At 37.5% G+C, this 22,928-nt stretch overlaps 3 protein-coding genes and 1 non-coding gene across 6 annotated transcripts; 3 read left to right on the top strand and 1 right to left on the bottom strand.

The window, feature by feature from the left end:
* Window positions 1-223: 223 nt before the first annotated feature.
* On the top strand, window positions 224-3,795 carry LOC147853341 (uncharacterized). 2 transcript variants are annotated; one of them, XM_087332941.1, is made up of 5 exons: window positions 224-703; window positions 1,791-2,032; window positions 2,253-2,333; window positions 2,729-3,076; window positions 3,466-3,795. In XM_087332941.1, the coding sequence occupies exons 1-5, from the start codon at window positions 586-588 to the stop codon at window positions 3,565-3,567; spliced, it is 891 nt and encodes a 296-aa protein (XP_087189067.1). In that variant the 5' UTR covers window positions 224-585; the 3' UTR covers window positions 3,568-3,795. The 2 variants fall into 2 exon arrangements, with proteins under 2 accessions (XP_087189067.1, XP_087189066.1); XM_087332940.1 differs by having other exon boundaries at window positions 383-703; window positions 1,788-2,032.
* Window positions 3,796-5,095: 1,300 nt separating this feature from the next.
* Window positions 5,096-13,118, top strand: LOC147853340 (uncharacterized). 2 transcript variants are annotated; one of them, XM_087333232.1, is made up of 11 exons: window positions 5,096-5,252; window positions 5,451-5,555; window positions 6,236-6,418; window positions 6,575-6,643; window positions 10,563-10,834; window positions 10,928-11,038; window positions 11,139-11,635; window positions 11,722-11,890; window positions 11,997-12,236; window positions 12,642-12,776; window positions 12,881-13,118. In XM_087333232.1, exons 1-11 carry the CDS (start codon window positions 5,129-5,131, stop codon window positions 13,028-13,030), a joined length of 2,055 nt encoding a protein of 684 aa, XP_087189358.1. In that variant the 5' UTR covers window positions 5,096-5,128; the 3' UTR covers window positions 13,031-13,118. The 2 variants fall into 2 exon arrangements, with proteins under 2 accessions (XP_087189358.1, XP_087189359.1); XM_087333233.1 differs by lacking the exon at window positions 6,575-6,643.
* A 3,961-nt stretch (window positions 13,119-17,079) lies between these two features.
* Window positions 17,080-20,762, bottom strand: LOC147853339 (pentatricopeptide repeat-containing protein At2g03380, mitochondrial-like). The gene has a single exon (XM_087333499.1). It carries the CDS (start codon window positions 20,714-20,716, stop codon window positions 17,876-17,878), a length of 2,841 nt encoding a protein of 946 aa, XP_087189625.1. The 5' UTR covers window positions 20,717-20,762; the 3' UTR covers window positions 17,080-17,875.
* A 73-nt stretch (window positions 20,763-20,835) lies between these two features.
* On the top strand, window positions 20,836-20,909 carry TRNAI-AAU (transfer RNA isoleucine (anticodon AAU)). The gene has a single exon. It is a non-coding gene; the product is annotated as a tRNA-Ile (tRNA).
* Window positions 20,910-22,928: the final 2,019 nt, after the last annotated feature.

Genomic DNA, 22,928 nt, shown 5'->3' with positions numbered 1-22,928 from the left:
CCCGTGCCAATTGTACCCCATGCCGAGAGGAGATACAAAGTGTTATGGGTGCCGAGAGAGTGTGCACAGAATCTCCATCCCATTTTCTTTGAAATCTGAATGAAGAAGAATATGTATGTACACTTGGGAAGTGTCAGCCACAATAATTCAACAAAATCTATTTTTTTAAAGATTGAATACATACTCCCCTTCCTTATCCTCCCCAATCTCTCTCTCTCTCTCTCTCTCTGTCTGTTTGATCCCCAAGAAGGTCGCATATTTAGGGCTTCTGCTGAGTCAGGTGTCCCTGTATTTTGTTGAGTTTCTGCTGAATTAGAGAATTCCGCAGATTTTAGGGTTTGTGGTGGGTCAGGCTTTCCTTGTATCGGGATTTGTTTTGAATCAGGGTTCTTGTTATTCAAATTTCAGGGTTCCTGCGTGTCCAGGGTTTCGCTATATTTGGGTTTCTGTTGAATTAGGGTTCTCCCTGCAATTGGGTTTTTTTTGAATTAGGAATCCTTTGTATTTGAGGTACCCTGTGGATTGATTCAGGGGTTCCTGTGTATTTAGTGTTTCTGGAGAATCGAGCTTTCTGTATCATTAGATATGCAAATGAGCTTTGCAAATGCTGTCTCACCATTCAGAAGACTTGCATTAGATATGAAATCGTTGCCGTTTCGATGTAAGTTGGGGATGAGGAGACGAATGATCGGCCATAAAACTAGTAACTTTCTTCTTCAATATCATCTCTTAAGGATTAGTACGCATTCTTTTTTATCTTCCATTTGCATGTGTATTTTGATGGCCCTGTTGATTTAGGTGTCGAGTTTTTGCTTGAAAATATTTTGCCTTAGTACAATCTATTCACATGTTGAATTATGGCTTTTGAAAGAGGCAAAGAAAATGTTTCCATTTGCCATTTGCATCTCATATCCATGTGTACAAAATTTTATTGCAATTTCGTGTTTTTTCTTGTGAATAATCTCATTAACGTAATCAGTCACGTCTTGAATTATGTTTATTTCTCATGTGTGTCTAACATGGTCCAAACTTCTTTCAGTGAAAAATTAGACACATACTTTTAGAAGAAGAATAATTATACCTGATAGAGTCTTGTACATGAACTTTTAAAGATCCTGCACAAATTTTCCATAACATTGAGCATGTGGCATATGTTGCATGTACTTTCCTATGTCTTTAACATGACGGGAGGACTGATATGAGAAAGTTGTAAGCGAGAGTGGGCTGTGATAGGAAACAGAAGACTTAGTCCAGGACAAACATATTCTTATAATATATATATATAAGTAAATATTTTTCTATTTATGTATGTATGTAAATATGCAGCCCAAAATAGCTCACAAAAGCTGAACACCTGCTTTGTACCTATGGTCTAACCCGTCATGATGCATACCTTTGTCCTATGATCAATCTGTATGAAAAATACTCTATTGGTGTTCTGACCTATTATAATGAATGTATGTGGTAGCTTACATTGCCAAAATAAATAGAACCTTGGTTCTGGGTACTAACAGTTTTGTGCTTTTATAATGAATATATGTAGTAGCTTGCATTGACAAAATAAATAGAAGCTTGTTTCTGGGTACTAACAGTTTTATGCTTTTATTGTGAAGCCTCACATATTTATCACTGATGAGATGTTAGCCTCTCAAATTGCACTTTGGATTAAGAAATACATACTTATCCTAGATCAGTATAACAATGTGACCGTTTGACTCTTGACTGAGATTTATATTCAGAAATGCTCCTTTGTATTGATAACTACATCTTCTCCTGAATTTATATAGCAGTCTGCGAGGCAACACCATCTGATGGAAGGGATTCTTCATCATCCACGAGAGTTACATCTATTGAGAGGTCACAAGCCGATAAAATTGTGGATGGAATGTCATTTGGGCAACTATGTGATGATTTTGAATGCATAAGCAGTCCAGCTGTCGAGGCAACTGCACGACAACTTGCAAGAGATATTCTTGATATGAAAGAAGGAAATCGTGCAGTTGGAACTTTTTCTTTATCTGTCAAATACAAGGTAAATGTAGAAAAGTTTCTCAGAATTGTCTTTTATTTACTGGAAGATTGTATCAAAGATGTGTTTCCTTTGATCATGTGGAAGATGTTCTTTTTCTCTTTTGTTTGCTGAATGACCACACAAGACATGTACTGTCTTTTATTTATGGGATTATCACACAGAAAATGCATTGTATTTTATTTATTGGATGATTCACACTGAATATGTATCGACTCTCCAGGATCCCTTGCGGTCATTCACGGGTAGAGAAAAGTATAAAAGGTCATCCTGGATAAGAGATGCATTGGATAATCCTTCTGTGGTAAGCTGACCATATCATTCTTTTCACACTTGTTGCTTTAAATGGGCATACGTGTAACTAAGTAATTAGGAGTTACATTAAGGCAGAGTAGGTCTATTAGCTGATGGATGGCGATGATCTAGATATAGAACTTAGGGGTTGCAAGTATATAAAAGGCTAGCCGTACATTATGAAGCCCATTCAGCATCCACTAGCTAATGAAGTGTTCATTAACTTCATTATGGACGTGACATTTACATAACTCCAAATTATCTAGTTATGCACATGTTCAAGATCTACAACAATGAGGCATATGGTTTTTCAACATTATTCTATGGTGCAGTTGCAAAAGAGAGAAAGGCAGATTGATTTGATTATGGAAAGTTACATAAAAACACAGGTGGGCTTTGCCTCAGGCAGTGCGTGAGATGGCGATGGAATCAACAAGTGTGCTAAAAATCAAATGGGTTCTCCGAGGCAAACCCAAATTTGCTGGTTCGGGGGACTTGGTCTTGTCCATTAATGGCAAGTTTACACTCAATCAAATCAGTGGGCAAGTTGTAGAGCATATCGAGGATTGGGATCTATCAGGATCTTCTCCCGTAGCCCAAGCTTATTTTTGGCTTTCAAGGTTGTCGTATTCGACATTGGAAAGCGGAAAAGATGCACTTGATGCGTTAAAGGAGTTTAATGAGAAGGTGCTTGAGGATTCAAGAGGCAATCGAAACGAGAACGTTTATAGAGATCCCACAGATCCAACCAAGGTTAGTCAACAATATATAAATAAGGCAAATCACCAAAATACCCCTAAGTTTCAGAATGACCAGAATATTCCTGTGTAGGAGTAAAGTTTGTACTACAGACTTCTGGTAATATTTGAAAACTTAAGGGCACTCTGGTAATTATGCAAGAAGTTAGGTTTTGATGTTTTTGCTGTACTATATTACATGTCACAAAAAATTGCTTAACAAATTCACTTTCTTCAAATCAAGAGTTGTACATAAGAGTGTAAAAGGGAATGGGAATAAAGCAACGATTGCTTTATAAGACAAAGCTAATGAAAGTATATGATTATAAGACAATGCTAGCTAAAGCAAGATGTATATTTAATGGGTGCATGACATCTTATACGTGTCCTTGTCTTTTAATGCAGTTTTTCCAGATCAATGATGACCCACAGCGAGAATTATACCAAATCGGTCTGTTTATTGCTGTTATATATCTTCTCGTGCAGTTTCTGAAGCAGATACTTTAGAATTTCACAATGTTTGGAGGGTTATTTCTTGTATCCGTGTGTGGAATCTAGCTATTCTTTCTTTAATTCAAGAAGTTTGGTGAACTGATTGCATGAATTGTATTATTCAAGCTTTTTAATTGTGTCATTATGAAGAAGCTAAACTTTATCCCACATATGTAAAATGACAAAGAAAGAAAAATTATAACTATATATGATTGAAATAAAGCTCGTTGATACTTTGCATTATTTGTCAAAGCAATGTTTTGAGGTTTTAGTTAAGGTGTCCATTTTGTTTTGGAGTGTGGTAGATCCCAAACTCGGGTTTAGGTTTTAGACTTTCTCTTACAAGTTGCTACATTAAATTACCTTATATTGAGCTTGCGGCAATGTGTTGAAAGGATGCTTGGATCATTTGTTTGCTTCTAGTTGCTAAAGTTTTGTAAGTGTATTGAGTAGGCGATGGTATGATGTTGTAGTCAAACGGATCAAAAACATGAGATCATACAAGCATATTGATTATTTGTCGTCACTTGGATGAGTTAATGAAGAGGGAATTTATTAGGAATGGAACTTTGACATCAAGAGGCTGGGACGTGTTAAATTTAACTCAAGGTTGTAAATTTAGAGTCTTATTGAGCTTATTAGGGTTTTCACCTCTTTTGAGGGCTTGCATTTGTATTGGCTCCGACTCTATGCGCTTAGATGTTCGCATAACATTTGGGAACATTTTGTAAGTAGGTGGTGGAGTATTGATAGTTTATAACTTTTTGACATGTATTACACAAAAGTTATAGATACATGGTTAGATTCAATATAGATGGTAACATGGCATAGAAGAAAGAGAAAACCTATATTGAGTCTACAAAATAAAGTTGAAATTGCTAGGATGCAAGCCAAGCCTTATATTGCTGAATAATGTACTTCAAATTTTTAGTTTTTGCTTTAATAATACCTAATGCCAATGAATCTACATGGGAGCGGTTGAATATTGTGAAACCTTCTCCACCCATATTTTGACGTGCTTTCAATGTCGAAAAATAAAAGTTGATCATGGGCTTAACATTCAACAATATCGCTAGCAAACATGACTTGATTAGGGTTGAATTTAAATCTACGTAACAAAACAAAGAGCCATCCATTTAACAAATGCATATCTACTTCGTCCACGTAGTAAAGAGTCTTGTGTACGATTCCGTCTATATACAAAACAAAATGCATACATTGACAAACAAAACTACATTTGGTTCTTACTTCCACAAGCTACTAGGCTATGCTTCTACTGGATTATTTATTTGGTCATTAGCCCGAATGACCATCAAAGGCAATTCATCGAGGAAACAAAAAGCGTGACCCAAAGAATTCGGGTTTCCCGCGTTGTTGTGGTGAATGAATTCACGGTTTTTTGTTCTCCGAGTGTCCCCGCCCATTTGCATGACATGTTTCCATTGTTTCATGAAACCTTCAATTGAACCATCACAATCCCATCCTTCACTCATTAGCTCCTCTGCTCCTCCATTTTTGTACACACACACACACACACACACACACACACACACACACAAACAAACAGAGTAAAGTCATGGCTTGGAAAGGGAAGCATCCTGGTCCTGGTGGCTATGAAGACTTTGATCAAGCTTTGGATGATTCCGTTGTTTATGATGATTTTGAAGAAGAAAGTGGCGGTTGGGCGAAATCCTCTTCAGGTGGGTTGTTTATGAATCCTTTCTCTGTTTCTTTCAGTGAATTGTGAATTTTTCCTTTGTGTTTTTCACCCTTCAATTTCTCATGAGTCTTTCCTTTGTTTCCTTTCGATGGTTTATGAATATTCCTTTTTAATGCAAATTTGTTCATATCCTGACTCAATGTGGGTCAACACATGGTCTCCAAATGATGTATTGCAGAAAGTTACAATATCTGGAGGTGCTCTGTTTGTACTCTTGAAAATCCTGAAATGCTCGTGCAATGTGAGGTTTGCGGATCCTTTCGGAATTCTTCTTCATACCAAGGTTTGGAAAATGAGGCTTATAGTTTCAACTTTTCTGCTCATGGATTTGCTCTCTACGGTTTAACTAGATAATGGGTTGCATTAATAAACTATAAGGTTAGGGCTAGACTATCTATTCATTGTGCTATGTATCGACTATTTTTTAGCTATAGGTTGCATAAGTATATTAGGATTAAGACTATCCATCTAGGAATGTGTCCACTATAGTTTAGATAGATATTGGATGAGGGTTAGACTGATTTTCAAGGTTAGGAGTACACTGTCCATCATGCTATGTGTCCACTATGGTTCTGCTAGATGATGGTTTGCATCAGTAAGTATAAGGTCAAGGTTAGAATGTCCATCATGCGATATCTCTACTATTGTTTAGCAAGATAATTGATCAGGGTTAGATCAATGTTCAAGGTTAGAGTTGTACCTACCATATATGTATCCTTACCTGTATGAATTCGGTTTTAGTAGTGCGTTTCACAGCATGTAGCTGGATTTGTTTGTGGTATGTCTTAGGAGAAGAGTATGCGTAGTTGTAAAAGAAGGCAGGATTCACAGCTGTTATTTAGTTGACTTATTAGCATCACTTTTTGCTTGCGTCTGTTTGAATCATAACAAAAGCTATTTTAATCTTGATCACTAAGGTCCTTTCATGGGTGTCTATGTACATGTGCATGTATGATCTTGCAGCTGAGAAAAAGATGGGAGCTTTTGCAAAGCCTTCAGTTCTTGCAGAGTCTCTCTTTGATCCCTTACCTCATATGAAGTTGAAGAAACGCAATGTTATCGAGAAAATTATAAAAAGGATGGTTGGAAGTAATCCCTTGGAGGTGCCAAAGAGCTTTGAGGCTTGTTATCCTGAAACACACATAGGTTTGCTCATCTTCTTAGGTTGAAAAATACGAACAAATGTCCTCGGAATTGGTTATTTTGGTATGGGGGGATTGTTCAATATTGCTTTCATAAGGGTCATTTATGAAAAATATTTTGTCATTAGTTCCTGAGATAATCTTATGGGAATATGTGCAGAACCATTCAAGTTTGATAGTCCATCACCTGACGACTTGGTTCTACAGAGTACTTTCAAAAGTAGTGCTGGTAAGGTGTGTGTGTGTGTGTGTGAGAGAGAGAGAGAGAGAGAGAGAGAGAGAGAGATTAACGTCTTCTAAGACCAAAATTGACCCATGAGACAATTGGTTTACAACAAAATGGGATGTGTACCCAATCATTGAAAATAAAAATAAAATAAAACCTAGATAAAAGAGTTCTAATATTATACAAAAGGTGTTATGGTGTGACATATTCTATAAAGGAAATGGCTATGTGCTGGGCCTAGTTTCATTTCCATCCAAGTCTCTCAAAAAGGAGCGGGAGTTCAAAGGGTTTCGATGTGGGTGTGGCCTGTGGTCCCGATGTAAAAGGCCAAAATGTCCTATAAGACCAAACAAGAAATTACATCTTAAATGTTGTCTTGTCTTTGAGAACAACAAATCAAAATAAAATAAATACTACTAAGTAAATATAAAAGCAAATAAGATAAAAAGAGACAAAAGAATCTGGTTTTCGGCACATGTAAGATTCTCAAGCTAGATATATTATAACTTTTGTCTTTGAAAGATCTTTAGCAGAGGTGGATCTAGAATGGAGAGGTCTCCAAAGCGAGGGAAGCACCTGAAATGGCGGGAGATATTGGCCTTTATCTATCGATTACAAGAGTGGTGAGGTCGTGGTCTGTGGGGCCGCGGCCTATGTGCATGACAGATTGCTATTGCCCGATCTATTGAAATCCCTTTGTTATGTCCTGGTCGGGAGCGCATTTGTGTAGCCTTTGATTGACTTGTAGCATTAGTAGGAGTGATGGGGCTAAAGAAAGTTGTGATTGTTCTTTGTGGACAAGCTTGTGTGGCTGTTCTATTGTCCTTCAACAACTTTTCCCAATGTCTCTTAAGTTCTAGTAAGAAAAGTCCTAGGCACCGTTGGTCCTCATTCCATTGGGTCAAAGCCTTGTTAAAGAGGCAATGGTATCTCTCTCTTATTTCATAAAAGACTCTACAATGACAAACATAGTGTTCTTCGGATTCCACTCCTTGATGGCACAATTGGCAAATTCTTTATTATAAAGGTATTCGTGTATATTTTCCTACCTCAATCTCTAACTGATGTGATGAAGGTTGCAGCTACCCTATCACACGGCGCAATGCATAGGATAGATATATGTCCATATAAGGTGGCCTGATGATAAATATCCATCCTCTGATATGTGGTAAAAAGTGTGTTGTAGTGGGCCACCTTCATACCAAATGATATTTTGGGGCTGATCCATGTTATCTTGTTTTCCAAGTTAATAGTATCAGTTCAGATCACTCTATTCTTTTCCACGTTGGTCATGTTTAGACGGGGACAATCCAAGCTATATTGGAATGAGGGTAGTGCATTTTTATGGTTATGCCATGTGACACGAACCATTGCTTCATTTCAGCTTACCAACAATGAATGTCTCCATTTTCAGCTAGTTGTCTTGATGACATAAGTGCCAACCTTGGTACCTTCATTTAGGAAGCTCCCAAAGACGTTGGATACAAGTCATTGATCGGAACAATGCCTCGGTGATTATAAGGGCTGCTCCCATCTCTGCCCGGATTATATCATGTGGCACCGATGCTTTGCTCCTTACCATGCGGGCAATCATTGACACTAAAGGTCTCTCTAAATCTTTTCAATGATTTGCCTTGTTAAGACTTGATCCCCACATTTCTACTCCATAGAGAAGAGTTGGTGTGACAAGTTTATCAAATAACCACAGCTTACTTCGTGGCTCTTGGAACTGCAAATGTACACATTGTCTTTCGAGAGCACCAAAGGCTGCATATCCACGAGAAAGTCGGGCACAAGCAACCTCCCATAAGGAGAACCTAGGCCTTCTAAATGTTACTCCTAGATATGTGTAGGAGCGTGGTATTCCACCTTTTCCTCTCCCAAGAAGAATTCTGGTTCTGATCTTGTTACCCATGCTTGAGTGGTGTTAAACACCATCATCTTAGTTTTATCCTTGTTTATTAACAAACATTTGTCCGTACAAAATAGTTTAAAGGCATTTAGATGTCTTTGCAGTCCCTCTGAGGAGTCAGAAACCAGCACAATATTATCAACATACAATAATGTTTGTATAGCCATACCCACTAGGCATGCTCCCAAACTCCCGAACCCCTCTTATGGAAGGTGATACTTCATCTATCCTCTTGTCTTTGAGAACAGTAAGAAATCTCATTATGTGATATATTATAACCCCTTTACAATATATTGGTCAAACCCTATGTAGCCCTTGATTGATTTGTAGCATGAGCAAGGGTGATGGGGCAAAAGAAAGTTGTGATTGTTCTTTGTTTTTTTAACTTGTATGGGGTGCCAAGCACTGGTTGTCCTTATATCCGATTACCTTGCATACTGGGCTAAAGCCTTGATTAAAGAGGTATTGGTATATCCCTCTCATTTTAAAAAAACAGTGTAGTGGTAAACATAGTGTTCTTTTAATTCCACTCCGTAATGGCACAATTGACAGATTGTTTTCTCTAGAGGTGTGTGCATATCCGCCTACCTCAATATGTCAATGACAAGGGTAGTGAGATAGTGGTCCACACGACCCTGGCCTAGGTGCACGACAGATTGCCTAGGTGATCTATTTTAATCCCTTCGCAGGTCCACTTGTGTAGTTTTGATTGACTTGAAGCATGAGTAGGAGTGATGGGCTAAAGAAAGTTGGAATTGTTCTTTGTGGATGAGCTCGTGTGTCCTTTGAAAACTTTTCCCCATGTCTCGGAGGTCTAGCAAGAAGAATCCCACGCACCGTTGGTCCTCATACTCCATTACCTTGCGTAGAGGGCCAAATCCTTGGTTAAAGAGGATATGGTATCTCCCTCTTATTTCATGCAAAACAGTGAAATGGCAAATATATTATTCTTCAGATTGGACTCCCTAATGACACAATTGGCAGATTGTTTTGTCCAGAGGTGTGCATGTTATCTCAATTTCATGTCATGCAAAGATGTTTGCAACTGCCCTATCACATTACGCAACGCATGCGATAGGTGTGCATTCATGTAAGAGGGCCTCATGATGAATCTATCCTCCAATATGTGTAAAAACTGTGCCTTATAGTGGGCCATCTTCCCACCAAGAGATGTTGTGGGGCTGATCCATGTGCGTTATCGAATTTGATAACATCAGTTTGGATCACACAAATCTTTTTCACTTTGATTATGCTTAGAGGGTGGATAATTGTAAATCTAACAGTGGTTATGTTTACACTTTATGAAGTGGAGCAATTGCTTGGAGATCCAAGAAGCAAACAGTACCTTATCATCAACAGAAGCCAAGTATGTTGCAGCTTCTCTAGCACACAAGAAGGGATCTCGATGAAAGAAATTCTTGAAGAAATGAACCTACTTGAAGTGCCAATCTAAACTGTGACACTGAATCATGCACACATCTTTCAAGTAATTGAAAGATGAGCAGCAATATCAGACTTGTATCTTTCAAGCATTACGTAGAAGAAAAGAGGATAAAGATGAAGTTTATGCCATCAATGGCAATGTAGGCAGACTTCCTCGTCACAAATGTTGTAACTTGTCACCAATGCTGAATGATTTTTTATGTAACTTACTTATGAGAGCTAATGCATGAGTTTTTGAATCATATTAACCCATTTTAAAGTTTTAATTGAAGTATTTTTTACTTCGCTCAAAATCTAAGTTTAGGGTCTATGATACATCTCTCATATATGGGGTTGTAAATATAATTAGCTTTGTGCATACAGAAGTCCTGCTTTAATTTATTTGGAAGTTGAGTCAAGATGGTGGATGAATCATTCGAACAGAAAACATCTGTTGCTCTTGATTTAACTTGATTCTTGTTATGCTACACTTCTTAATGTTACTAGTGTTCTTGAATTTCTGATAAGAAAATCTGTTTCTGTATATCTGTTGTGCAATGATTTATAAATCAAAGGTCAAATTTGCAGTCAAAGTACCATCAAAGAATGTAGCATCATCAAAGAGACCCAGTGAGGAGAAGGAATCAAAAGCTAAAGTTGCCGAAGAACTTAATAAAGAAGATGCGAAAAATATTGTTCCTCAAACTATTGAAATGCTAAAATCTTCAGACCTTCATACAGACGAAACACATAAAAAACCCATCAATAGGACAAGAGCTGCATTTGATTTATATAAGCCAGAGAGCTGGATGCTTGAGGCATTCAAACAAGATATCAAACAGAGTCTTCATTTAGCTATCGTGAGTAATCTAATATCAATAAATCCTCAAACATATACTATTCTTTATTCTCTAATATGTAACTAATTTCAGGTGATGAAGTTTATCTTATAGGTTGGCCATGTTGATGCGGGTAAGTCAACATTGATGGGGCGATTTCTTCATATTCTTGGTATGGTGTCACAAAAAGAAATGCACAAATATGAGAAGGAAGCTAAGCAAATTGTAAGTTATTGTGAGTTGAGGAGAAGTTTGTCTCAATCACATGAATATAATTCCCATGGATGCTTCTTATCCAAAGTACTATCTTCTCATTTGTGAATAGGGGAAAGGATCGTTCTCTTATGCATGGGTACTCGATGAGAGTGCTGAGGAAAGGTCAAGAGGTGTCACAATGACAGTTGCAGTGGCACATTTTGAAACACCAAGATTTCGAGTGGTTCTACTCGATTCTCCAGGACACAGAGATTTTGTCCCGAGTATGATATCAGGTGCTTCACAGGCCGATGCTGCTATTCTGGTGGTGGATGCATCTATTGGAGCCTTTGAGGCAGGGATGGAGGCTGAAGGAGAGGGAGCAGGGCAAACAAAAGAGCACACACAACTCATTCGAAGTTTGGGTGTTGAGCAAATTATAGTCGCAGTGAATAAAATGGATTCCGTGGATTACTTTCAAGGTCGCTTTGATTCTATCAAATCAACATTGCATCCATTTCTACGGAAGTGTGGATTCAAGGACTCGGGGATTAAATGGGTTCCTTTGAGTGCCATGGAAAATCAAAATTTGGTGACATCACCATCACATGAGAAGCTAAAGATATGGTTAGCTATGCAGATTTAATGATAGAAAAAGGCTATGTGAACTAGAATATTAAACATCACTTCTGATTCTTCTATGTAATTTGTAGGTTCTCAGGCCCAAGTCTTATAGAGGCGATCGACTTGTTTGAACCACCGATAAGGAATGTTGAGAAACCTCTCCGTATGCCTATTGCTGAAATGTTAAAATCACGTACTTTGGGTCAAGCTGCTGTTAGTGGAAAACTTGAGGCTGGAGCAGTTAGGGTTGGTTCGAAGGTTAGAAACAAAATTTGGTTAAGAAATCAGGGAATGGATAAAATGTATTAAAATATTGGCCAAGAATAAATTAGCTACAATATTAAGTTTTCTTTACATCTTCAAGGTCCTTGTGATGCCTGCTAGTTTATCAGCAACTGTGAAAGCTATTGAGCAAAACGGAGAGCGTTGCACATATGCCAGAGCTGGAGATAATATCGACATTGGGCTTCAAGGAGTTGATCCAGGATGCTTGATTCAAGGTGGAGTTTTATGCCATCCAAATTTCCCAGTACCAGCAGCGTCAAAACTCGAGTTAAAGGTTATAATTCTGGAAACATCAGGCCCTCTTCTCCGTGGTTCCCAGGTATATATATATTTTTATGTTACTATTGATGTTAATGGTAGTTCAGATGTCATTTGCTGAATTTTGTTTTTCTAAATAGGGGGCCCAATCTCCATTTGGAGCATTTTAATGATGGATCATTATTTTCTATTTATGGGGGATAATCATTATTTGAGGCATTTTGTTTTCTACTGTTTGTGACATTTTGGTTCTCTGAATGGGGGTGGATTACCATTTGTTGCATGTTTTTCCTCTCCATTATGTTTTTTTTTTCTTTATGGAGGCTGAACTGTCAGTTGTGGCATCTGTTTTTTCTTCATGAGGGTGAGATCGCGTTTTGTAACCAATGCTGGGGCCCGAAGATGGCTAGATGAACTATGTGGTAGTGATCATTCATTTACCGAGTTTCTTGTGTTTTATTTCCAGGTAGTGTTTCATTGCCACCATTCGAAAGAACCTGCTAAGATTACACAGTTGACATCCTTGCTGGATCAGAAAGGACAGGTTATCCCGAACAAGAAGCCTCGATGTCTTCTAGCAAATCAACGTGCTATTATTGAGGTATGAAAATATATGTTGTATAATAACATGAGGGCATGTTAACAATCAATGGTCTGGGTAGGCTTGCTGACTCATATCACTGATATATTCTTAATGATTACTAGGTCACACTAGAACGTTCAATGTGCATTGAAGAGTATTCCAGGTGTAAAGTTTTGGGAAGAATCACATTGCGTGATCAAGGGAAGACACTAGCAGTTGGAATAGTGACTCGGATAATTGAATGTGAAGATTTGGCAGAATTTTCTATCTAATCTCTAAGATGCATTTTATGTACAAAATGATTAATTTAACGCTGAATAGTGGAAATAGCTCTCTGCATAACGTGCTTGTTCGATCAAAGCAATGTCTCTTTGGTAAGCTTGTTTTTTGGGGTGTTTGTATGAATTGATGGGTCTTAAGCTCATATGATCTTTGTAGTAGGCCATTGTTGGGGGAAGAGGTTCACTTCGTGTAATTCAATTCTTTTGGGTATAGAGCTGTCGTAGATCTTGTTGTGATACCTTGTTTTGTTCATAAATTTGGCAAGGGGTACAATATCGTAAGGATGTCAAGTTCTTGATGTCGAGGCCATTGTTATTGTGGACCACTTCATCGTGTGTGACTAACATGATTGTTTTGCATGTTTGATTGGTGACAATTGTGCAAATGATTCAAACACCTTGTAATTCTTTAATATGGCATGCTTTAAATCCAATTGATGAGGTTCATTCTGGAATAATATAATCACAGTAATGGGGGTTGTCGCCAAGTCAATGTGGATGCTTTATTGCATTTCATTTGTGACATATGACTAGTGGACACTCTATTCGTGTCCACAAGCCCACGGGGAGTCCTAGAACCCATATCGATGCATTGTACATGAGAGTAGAGGTGACTATGGTGTCATATAACAATACATTGGTATGGGACTCTTGAAAGTGTGTGTGGTGGCATAGTCATTCTAGCAACGTTAGAGTTGCATATCCTCAAGTGAGTCGAATTTTGGTGGCTTCAATCAATCTTTGGTGATATTGATCATAGAGCAGCAACCATCCATGCTTGTAAATGTGACCCTTACATATGTTAGAGTCCACTACTTCAACTTGGCATCTATTAGCATCATCAAAGTAATGACTTTTGTGATTCTATATCAATTGCATTGCCCACTTCAACAACCCCTAATAAAAAGAAATGATTGAATTGAGATCCCAAATTTCTTTCTATAATTAACAAGAAACACAAGTAATTCCTTTTGTAAGTATTACATTGCTCTAACCTATTAGATGGTTTCCATTTAAAATATGACAAGCTTCTTACCAAGGTCTTATTGACATGGTGCGTACACAATTTCAAACTTTAAGATGAATGTGCCCATCAAGCAATTGGCATGATTCATTAATATTAGTTTCTCAATCAAATGTGTTGCATCATATATATCCATGGCTGCTCTTGTTGGCATATATTCGTAATAGCAAAAAATGATGTGCCATCAAATGCATATCTAAATTTAGTATTATTGAACCACAATTGCTTGGGAGTAGCCGAATGATCCCATGAAATCCATTTGATTACAATCTTTTCCTTTGTTTTCCACAACATAAACTTAGAGTTTGCAACATCTCTTGTAACACCTTCGTCCAAGGACGCAATGGTAAAACAATGTACAATTCCAAAATGCATTGCACCATTTTGAGTCACACATGAAATGACCCATTTAAACTTCAAATACATAATCTTGACCTCCACTAACTTACTACCGATTCACTCAATTAAGGGATAATCTCTCTCTCTCTCTCTCTCTCTCTCTCTCTCTCAACTAATTTCACTAGCTCAGTTGGTTAAAATAATATGATAATATTAAGTAGGCCTACTAGCTTAGTTGGTTAGAGTGTCTTTCTAATAACATAAAGGTTCACAATGTTTATTCTTTGTTAAACAGAGAAACCACACACATCAATACATGTTAAAGCCCTTCTTATTATTTACCATCTACATCATCGTGCACAATTTTCCCTAAACAAGTTTGAGAGTTTGAGTATCAGACTTCATACTATGGGCTTTTAATCACATTCAACTATGCTTCTGCACATCTTTGACAAGAACCCAATCCTTGCACAAATTTGTCTCACAATCATAGCGTGCACTCTTGATTGTAATATTTATTAGTAAAGTTCTTGAGCATCAAAAGTTGTTACTCAATTTCATATGTATTACATGAAAAATGTTATATTTTTTGTCTTGTAGGTCATATTTGACCTTAGACATAGTAATAAAATCTCTCCCTCCCTCTCCCTATTTTTGTCACAATCCTTGCACAAATTTGTCTCACAATCATAGCATGCACTCTCAATTGTAATATTCATTAGTAAAGTTCTTGAGCATCAAAGTTGTTACTTTCGTATGTATTACATGAAAAATGTTATATATATTTTCTCATAGGTCATATTTGACCTTAGATACAAGAGAACCTCTAGCTTGATAGTTATAGTGCTCAACTCTCAATAAAAGGGTGGAGGTTTGAGTCTTATCCTCATCGAAAGATAGAAGGGAAGATTGTGGTCTACTATCAAGAAAGAGAAGAGTGGTTAAGTGCAAAGGTTCAATACACTCACAACCATTTGTTTTTAGCTTAAGTTTTATTTTATTTTATTTTTACTTTAGATGAATGGGTAAATACCCCATTTTTGTTGTAAACCAATTGTCTCGTGAGCCAATTTTAATCTTAGAAGATGTTAATATCTCTCTCTCTCTCTCTCTCTCTCTCTCTTCACTATTTTTGGTGAAAACAGACAATTATATCAATAAATGTGTGTGAAAACACTACTCTAGTGTTACCATACATGAGTGTGGTCACCATTACAAGGGTAGTAGGACAAATTGAATGGCTAATAAGCAAGATGACCACCTCACCAAGGAAATAATTTCTACTTGCTTCAATGAAGAAAATTGTCACATTAGTACTCCCTTGAATTTTCTGGATATGCTTTGACTTCGTGCCTATGATAAAATACAAACGCATTGCACATATCCCAATTATCACACAATCCCCAATATCATAGAAATAGGAAAACAAAATCCATCCCTTATTTAATGTCAACCTCTATTAATTGTGCAAACACACATTATCTTGACTTCAAATAATAACATGACAAAACTTGCCAAATTTGAGAAATGTAGCTCCAAACCTAACAAGCAATCAAACATTTTATGAAATGGCGAGTACTGTCTTCTGCTTGAACAATGCAAACAAAGCAATTGCTTGTTGCTAGTCCACATTGCTTTAGAGATAATCCCAAAGGTAAACCACTAATCTATACTCCCGAATCAAGACAATTACAACTAGTGGTAATGTGGAATGCCAACCATGTTTCAAGATCTTCCACCATTCATAGTTGTTACATACCTTTCATTCTTGTTGAGCCGTAAATTATATTCATCAAAGACACTCAAAGGAGCAATGGTACAAAACATTATTGGCCATCACTTTCAAAGTTGCGTACCTTCCATTCTTGTTCAACCTTAAATTATATTTATCAAAGACACTCAAAGGAACAATGGAACAAAAGATTAGCGTTCATCACTTGTAAAACTGTGTCTAACCTTGTAAAAGCTAATCAACCCATGATTGCTCTTTGGTTTGTAGAAATAAAGGACCTTACGACATCAATGTTAAAATTTGTAGTTATTACTAGATAAACCCATAATTGGGTGAAGTGTATAACAATTGTTGCACGTCAACAAATTCCAAAATTTGTTGAGATTGAGCCTCAACTACATCTTCTACCTCTTTGAACCCCAAATGAAACAAGGGTTGAAATCAATAGCACAATCTCTCCTTTCCAAGCCAACATACTAGTAAGACACGGATAACTCTTTTTGCAAAGAATTACAATACTCTTTACTAGATGATAGTGTCCATACAAATAAGTAGAGTATTTCACGTCATAGGACAACAAAGTGTTGAACACAAAAAACGAGGAATTTTGAGTGAAATACTTTCGTTCAATAATTGCCACCATGACAAATCATTGTCCTCCCATGTGTTAAACCCTCATTCTCAATTAAATATTGGATAATAGTTGTGAGTGTAAACACGTCTTGCAATAATGAAAACTTGCGAGCCATCATATGCATAGATAAATCTAATATTTACACTCCCCAAGTGTTTATGATTATTAGATTGTGACTTCCATATAATACCATGGGTTCCACAATATATTGTACAGCCATCATGCCTACATGAAATGGCCAAGATTGTGACTTCCAATACAAACTTGCCATGCATTCAACTCTCTCTCTCTCTCTGCCATTGGGATATAGATATATATCACTTTCTTGCTATTAAACTTATGCATAATGACTACATACATCCCTATAAGCTCGAATGAATGATTGAATGTGAAGCATGTTACAGATTCATGCCGAATTGAATTGAATTCCGTTTTATTTCTTAAGCTTACAAAACATTCGAACTTGCAGCCTCTCACACCGGAAGCGAGAATCATACCACCAGACCAAATACCACGTGAGGAATCTCATCCAAATTTTAAAATACAAATCAACGTTATGGTGATCAGGATAAAACATTATGTAACCTTCAAGATATGAGCATCGAGGCTTTCATCTCCTACATGTGTATATAATTGAGTTTGAATATGCATGGCCACAACACCAATATGGTGTATCACACTATAGGTTGGTAAGACAGTATGCAAATACCATTGGTCCAAATTTCTTTGAACATCCAACGATCCAATGTTACGTGTTAAAGACAGCTTGTCTTTATGTCATATAGACACAGATTCATGATTCCAATGCATTGTCTCTTCTTCCACCCTAGGGACTAACCAATTCAATCCGACCATAGCTTGTCTTTATGTCATACAGACACAGATTCATGATTCCAATGTATTGTCTCTTCTTCCACCCAAGGGAGTAATGCCTTTGCAGGGAATTTTCTACCCATCCTCAAGTTTTCCTCACATACGTTGTCGTCTTGCATACACAAATTACAACACTATAAATTTGCACTCAAAACATCTGCAAGACCATTCAGTCAATAATGTGTGCAAGTAAGGATTGTCAATGTCGAGGTCTCTATTACCACTACCACATCATCACTTCATTGTGTCATCAATATTTGCATACACATTAGACATAGATACATATACTGCAGCATTGTTATCCGCCAGAAACATTGCATGTTCAAAGGCCTCATTTGCAAGCTCTCTTTCACCCCATCTCTGACAACCACCCAATATAGTATTCCATGATACAACATTAGGATGAAAAGGCATCTCCTCGACTAAGGTTAGAGCATTTCCTATTTGACCAGTGCGGCAAAAGATATCAAGCATGCATATGTAATGCTTACAAGTTGGGACCAGATTATATGCATTCATCATGGCTTCCAAGCATATGTGGCTCTCATCCACAAGACCTGCATGACTACATGCAGCAAGTATGCTAAGAAACGTTACCATATTTGGCTTGTGATGTTCTCTTATCATTTCCCTGAAAATGGCGAAGACATTTTCACATTGTCCTATTTGTGCATACCCTGCTATCAATGAATTCCAAGAGACCACATCGCGAATGGGAAGCTCATCAAACACTCTTTGTGCATGAATAATGGAGCCAACGTTAGCATACATATCTACTATGGCATTTCCGACAATGATATCTGTTTTCAACAAATTGGTAGTTAGGATCTCTTCATATATCATTTGGCCTTGCTCACTAGCTCCTATGCTGCCGCAAGCTTTTAAAACACAAGAAAATGTAACACCATCACCAGGGATGCCCTCCTTCCGCATTTGTTTATAATATTTCATTGCCTTTTCGCCATACCCATGATTTGAATACCCAGAGATTATCGCCGTCCATGAGAGCATATCTTGAACCTTAAGTTTATCAAACATTTCCTCTGCTTCTTTGAGCAAGCCAAAACCAGCATACATATCAACAACTGCATTGCTGAGAGTAGGATCATTATCAAGCAACCCTCTTTTTGTAATCTCAGATTGGATTTCATAGCCTTTTTGGAAGGCTCTCACATTTCCACATGCTTTTAAGGTACAAGCAAATGTAACTGCATCTGGTGAAACATTCTGGACTCTCATTTGCTGGAATCGGTTTAGTGCTTCTTCGGCACATCCTTGTTTGGTGTATCCTGAAATAAGTGCATTCCATGAGACGGCATCATGAACATGAAGTTTATCGAACACTTCCTGTGCTTTTGCAAGCAAGCCACATTTACAATACATATCAACAAATGCATTACCGATGGTGACATCCCTTTCTAAAAACCCTCTCCTTGAAACCTCTGCATGAAATTCTCCAATTTTCTTTGTATCTCCTCTATCACCACAAGCTTTCAAACAAGAAATAAATGTGACTGCATCTGGAGTAATGTTCTCATCTACCATTTGTTCAAAACAATGCAATGCCTCTTCGGCACAGCCTTCATTGGCATAAGCTGTTATAAGAGCATTCCATGAAACTTCATCTCGATGAAGAAGCTTGTCAAACACAACCCTTGCTTTCTCGAGAAGACCACATTTTGCATACATATCGATAAGTGCATTCCCAATAACAAGATCTGTTTCAAAAAGTCTCCTCTTTAAAATCTCGGCATGTAAATCTTCTGCTGTATCTTTGAGCCCTATGCTCCCACAAGCGTTCATAGCACAGATGAGCGTGATGGCATTTGGGGTAATGCCTCTAGCTTTCATCTTTGCAAAGCAATCCAATGCTTCCCTCCCATACCCATGTTTAACATAGCCTGCAATGAGTACAGTCCAACTGACTACATCTCGATCTGGGAGCTGGTCAAACACACACTGACATGTCACAAGAGAGCCACAATTTACATACATGTCAACTACTGCGTTACCAACCATGAGATCTCTCTCGATCATTCCCTTCTTGGAAATCTTACCATGTATTTCTTGGCCTTTTTCAATGCTTCTACACGCTTTCAAGCAGCAAATGAATGTTGCAGCATTTTGTGACACACCCTCACCTTGCATCTGCTCAAAGCAATCTAATGCTTCATCATTACGACCACATTTGATATATGCGTTCATTAAAGTGTTCCACGACACAACATTTCGAACTAGAAGAGAATCGAATATTGTCTGAGCATCTACAAGAAAGCCACATTTAGCATACATATCGACCAATGTGTTGGCCACAACAAGATTACTTTCCAAGAGTCCTTTTTGGACAATGTCATCATGTAAAACTTGGCCATTACCCGGGTCCCCAATGGATCCACAAGCTTTCAAGCAACATATGTACGTGACATCATTAGGAAAAACACCTTCAATTTGCATAAGTTCAAACCATTTCAGTGCTTCTTCACAATAGCCAAGTTCGGAGTAGCCGGCGATGATCGTAGTCCATGTAACCACGTCTCTTGATTGCAACTTGTCGAACAAATCATGTGCCCTCGTAATCAATCCACATTTCACATACATATCAACCAATGCATTTCCAACAAACATGTCACTTTCCAAGCCGAGCTTCGCGATTTCATCATGTAATTCACATCCTTTTTCAGCATCCTTCATCAAAGCGCAACAATTGAGCAAACATACCAACAAGTGAGAGGTAGGAAAAATGCCTTTACACTCTTTCATTTCATCATATAAGGTTAGAGCAATTTCCGGACTACGTGATTTAGCATACCCTATGATAAGGGAATTCCAAGCGCTCTGATCACGATAGGTCAACTGATCGAACACATACTGGGCGTGCCACATGGTGCCCAAATCAACAAACACATGGACAAGGAAGTTCCCAATCATTATGTGGCCTTTGAGTCCAACAACATGGAAATAGGTCTGCATTCGGACAGCCCAAAGGAGGCCTTCCTCATGTTTCCTGCAAGAGCAGAGTATGGATGTGAGGCAATCAATGGGGGGTCTTATGAGAGGGAATGGACCTCTGCTCATGATCCATGAGCAAAAAAGTACAAGGTAAAATTGCAAGCTGACAGAAAAAACTAGAAAGACCTTTAAATTATGTAAATGCATATGCATATATATAATTAAGTGAAATTCATTTCTAAACAGGCCCATTAGCTCAGTTGGTTAGAGCGTCGTGCTAATAACGCGAAGGTCGCAGGTTCGAGACCTGCATGGGCCATTTCTTTGCATTTATATTTATACTTAATAGTGAATACTATCGATCAAATTTACATTCTAAACCTTCTCTTCTTCTTTTGTTTCTCTTTCCTTCATCCTAACTAACTCTTCACTAACCATAGCTAAACTTTCATAATTAACCCTTCTCTTCTTCTTTTTTCTTTCCTTCATCTCACTCTTCACTATGGTAGCTAAATATATCGACGGATTTGGAATGAGTTCTTCAGAGCGAGATAATAATTACTTGCCAAAACACCGGTTTTTGTTCTTCCCGAGAGTCTCCTTAGTATATTAAGTCATAGTTAAGAATGCTTGCAAAAACATGATTTTTGTTCTTCCTTGTCTCCGTAGTATTTATTCATAAATAGGACCACCTCTCATGGGTCGGGGTCGAGAACAAATGTGTGTATACAACAAGGCTTGTTAGATTAGCTACCCCCCTATATATTGTCGATGGAATTTGCTTATAAGCGTCGAAGCGATGTTTTATTCTTATGTATTACCCTTGAATTGATCCATTAGTGTGTGGGTGTGGTGGATAATAAAACTTGTAAAAACACGATTTTTGTACATCCTAGTCTCCTTAGTATTTAGTCATACATAGGAACAACTCGCATGGGCCAAATTGGGAGAAAAATGTGTGTACAACGAGGTTTGTTGCATTAGCCACACCCTATATTTATCAATGGAATTTGCCTATAAGCATCAGAATGACATTTTATTATTAATAATTATCCTTGAATTGATCCATTTGTGTGTGGGATTATCTCCCATGGATCATATGTAGTTAACTATGTAGAAACTTGCATGGGTAAACCTCTTTATTGATGAGATTTGCTTATTCAGTGCTGGAAACAATGTATTACTTTACTCCCAAATTATCTACCTTCTAGGGAATTTTGACCGAGTGCCCTTTTAAATTATGACAAATAATTTATTGTGTGGCATTTTGGCAAATTTCCCTTGACGTTGCCCTATTCCATTCACCCTTAAAAAGTTCATGTGTGATTAGTCAAATTATATATGATAGTATTCCACACATGTTTACACATTAATGTAGCCTACATACATTATTGCGTAACATGGTTGTTTTCTTACGTTATATATACAATTCCAACAAATTACTATGTTATTTTTGCATTGACAATTGTGCTCATGATCATGTTGATCATGCTTTGTGATGTGGAAAGTGAAACTCGGTAAGACATGGGTTTGAATAGAAAAGCCTACATGGACAACAAATTTTGTAACATGAAGTCCAATGGCTTTGGGAAGGGTTACAAAGTAGAAGCTTATAACATTGTGACTAGTTGATGCAGAATCAATATAAAATCACAAATCAAATTGATAAAAGGAACTATTGTTGAGGTTATTGCTTAACCCTACTGTTGAATATCTTGTATCAACAATTATATGATATTTTTGACTTACCTAAGGATTAATTCGAAATTTGATATTAGTCCTTTTCAGTCTTTGTATACACCACCACTACAACTACCACCGGCATATATGTATAATTCATTGATGCAACAACCCAAATGGTTTTTACAAGTAGCCAATTGGGAGAAGCCTACGGTGGTGTAACATAATGATAGCAACAAAGGAAATGGTATTGAGATTGATCCCCACCTACATCCGTCCCAACCTAGCATTACAATTCATTAGTTTGCTTTACCATGTAATTGCCAGGATAACTGTTTCGTCCTTTGCGTGTGCAATGGTCAAGAGCATACATTCTTTGTATAAACAAAATAAAAGAAGAAGAAGAAACAATGTTCTTAGCTTTACAATGCCCACACTAATCTAGAAGGTGTGTGTGGTTCTTACAAGTAGCCAATTGGGAGAAGCCTATGGTGGTATAACATAATGATGCAACAAAAGAAATGATATTGAGATGGATCCCAACCTAGCATTACAATTCATTAGTTTGCTTTATCATGTAATTGCCAAGACAACCATTTCTTCCTTTCCGTGTGCAAAGGTTGGGAGTATACATTCTTCATAAAAACAACACTAACAA

The sequence above is a fragment of the Azolla caroliniana genome, unplaced genomic scaffold (genome assembly GCF_043228905.1).
Source record: "Azolla caroliniana isolate FFs.n. ecotype wild unplaced genomic scaffold, voAzoCaro1.0.p SCAF_17, whole genome shotgun sequence".
Lineage (NCBI taxonomy): Eukaryota > Viridiplantae > Streptophyta > Polypodiopsida > Salviniales > Salviniaceae > Azolla > Azolla caroliniana.
The sequence above is the reverse complement of the archived record's forward strand: the minus strand, read 5'-3'. Positions and strand labels throughout refer to the sequence as shown.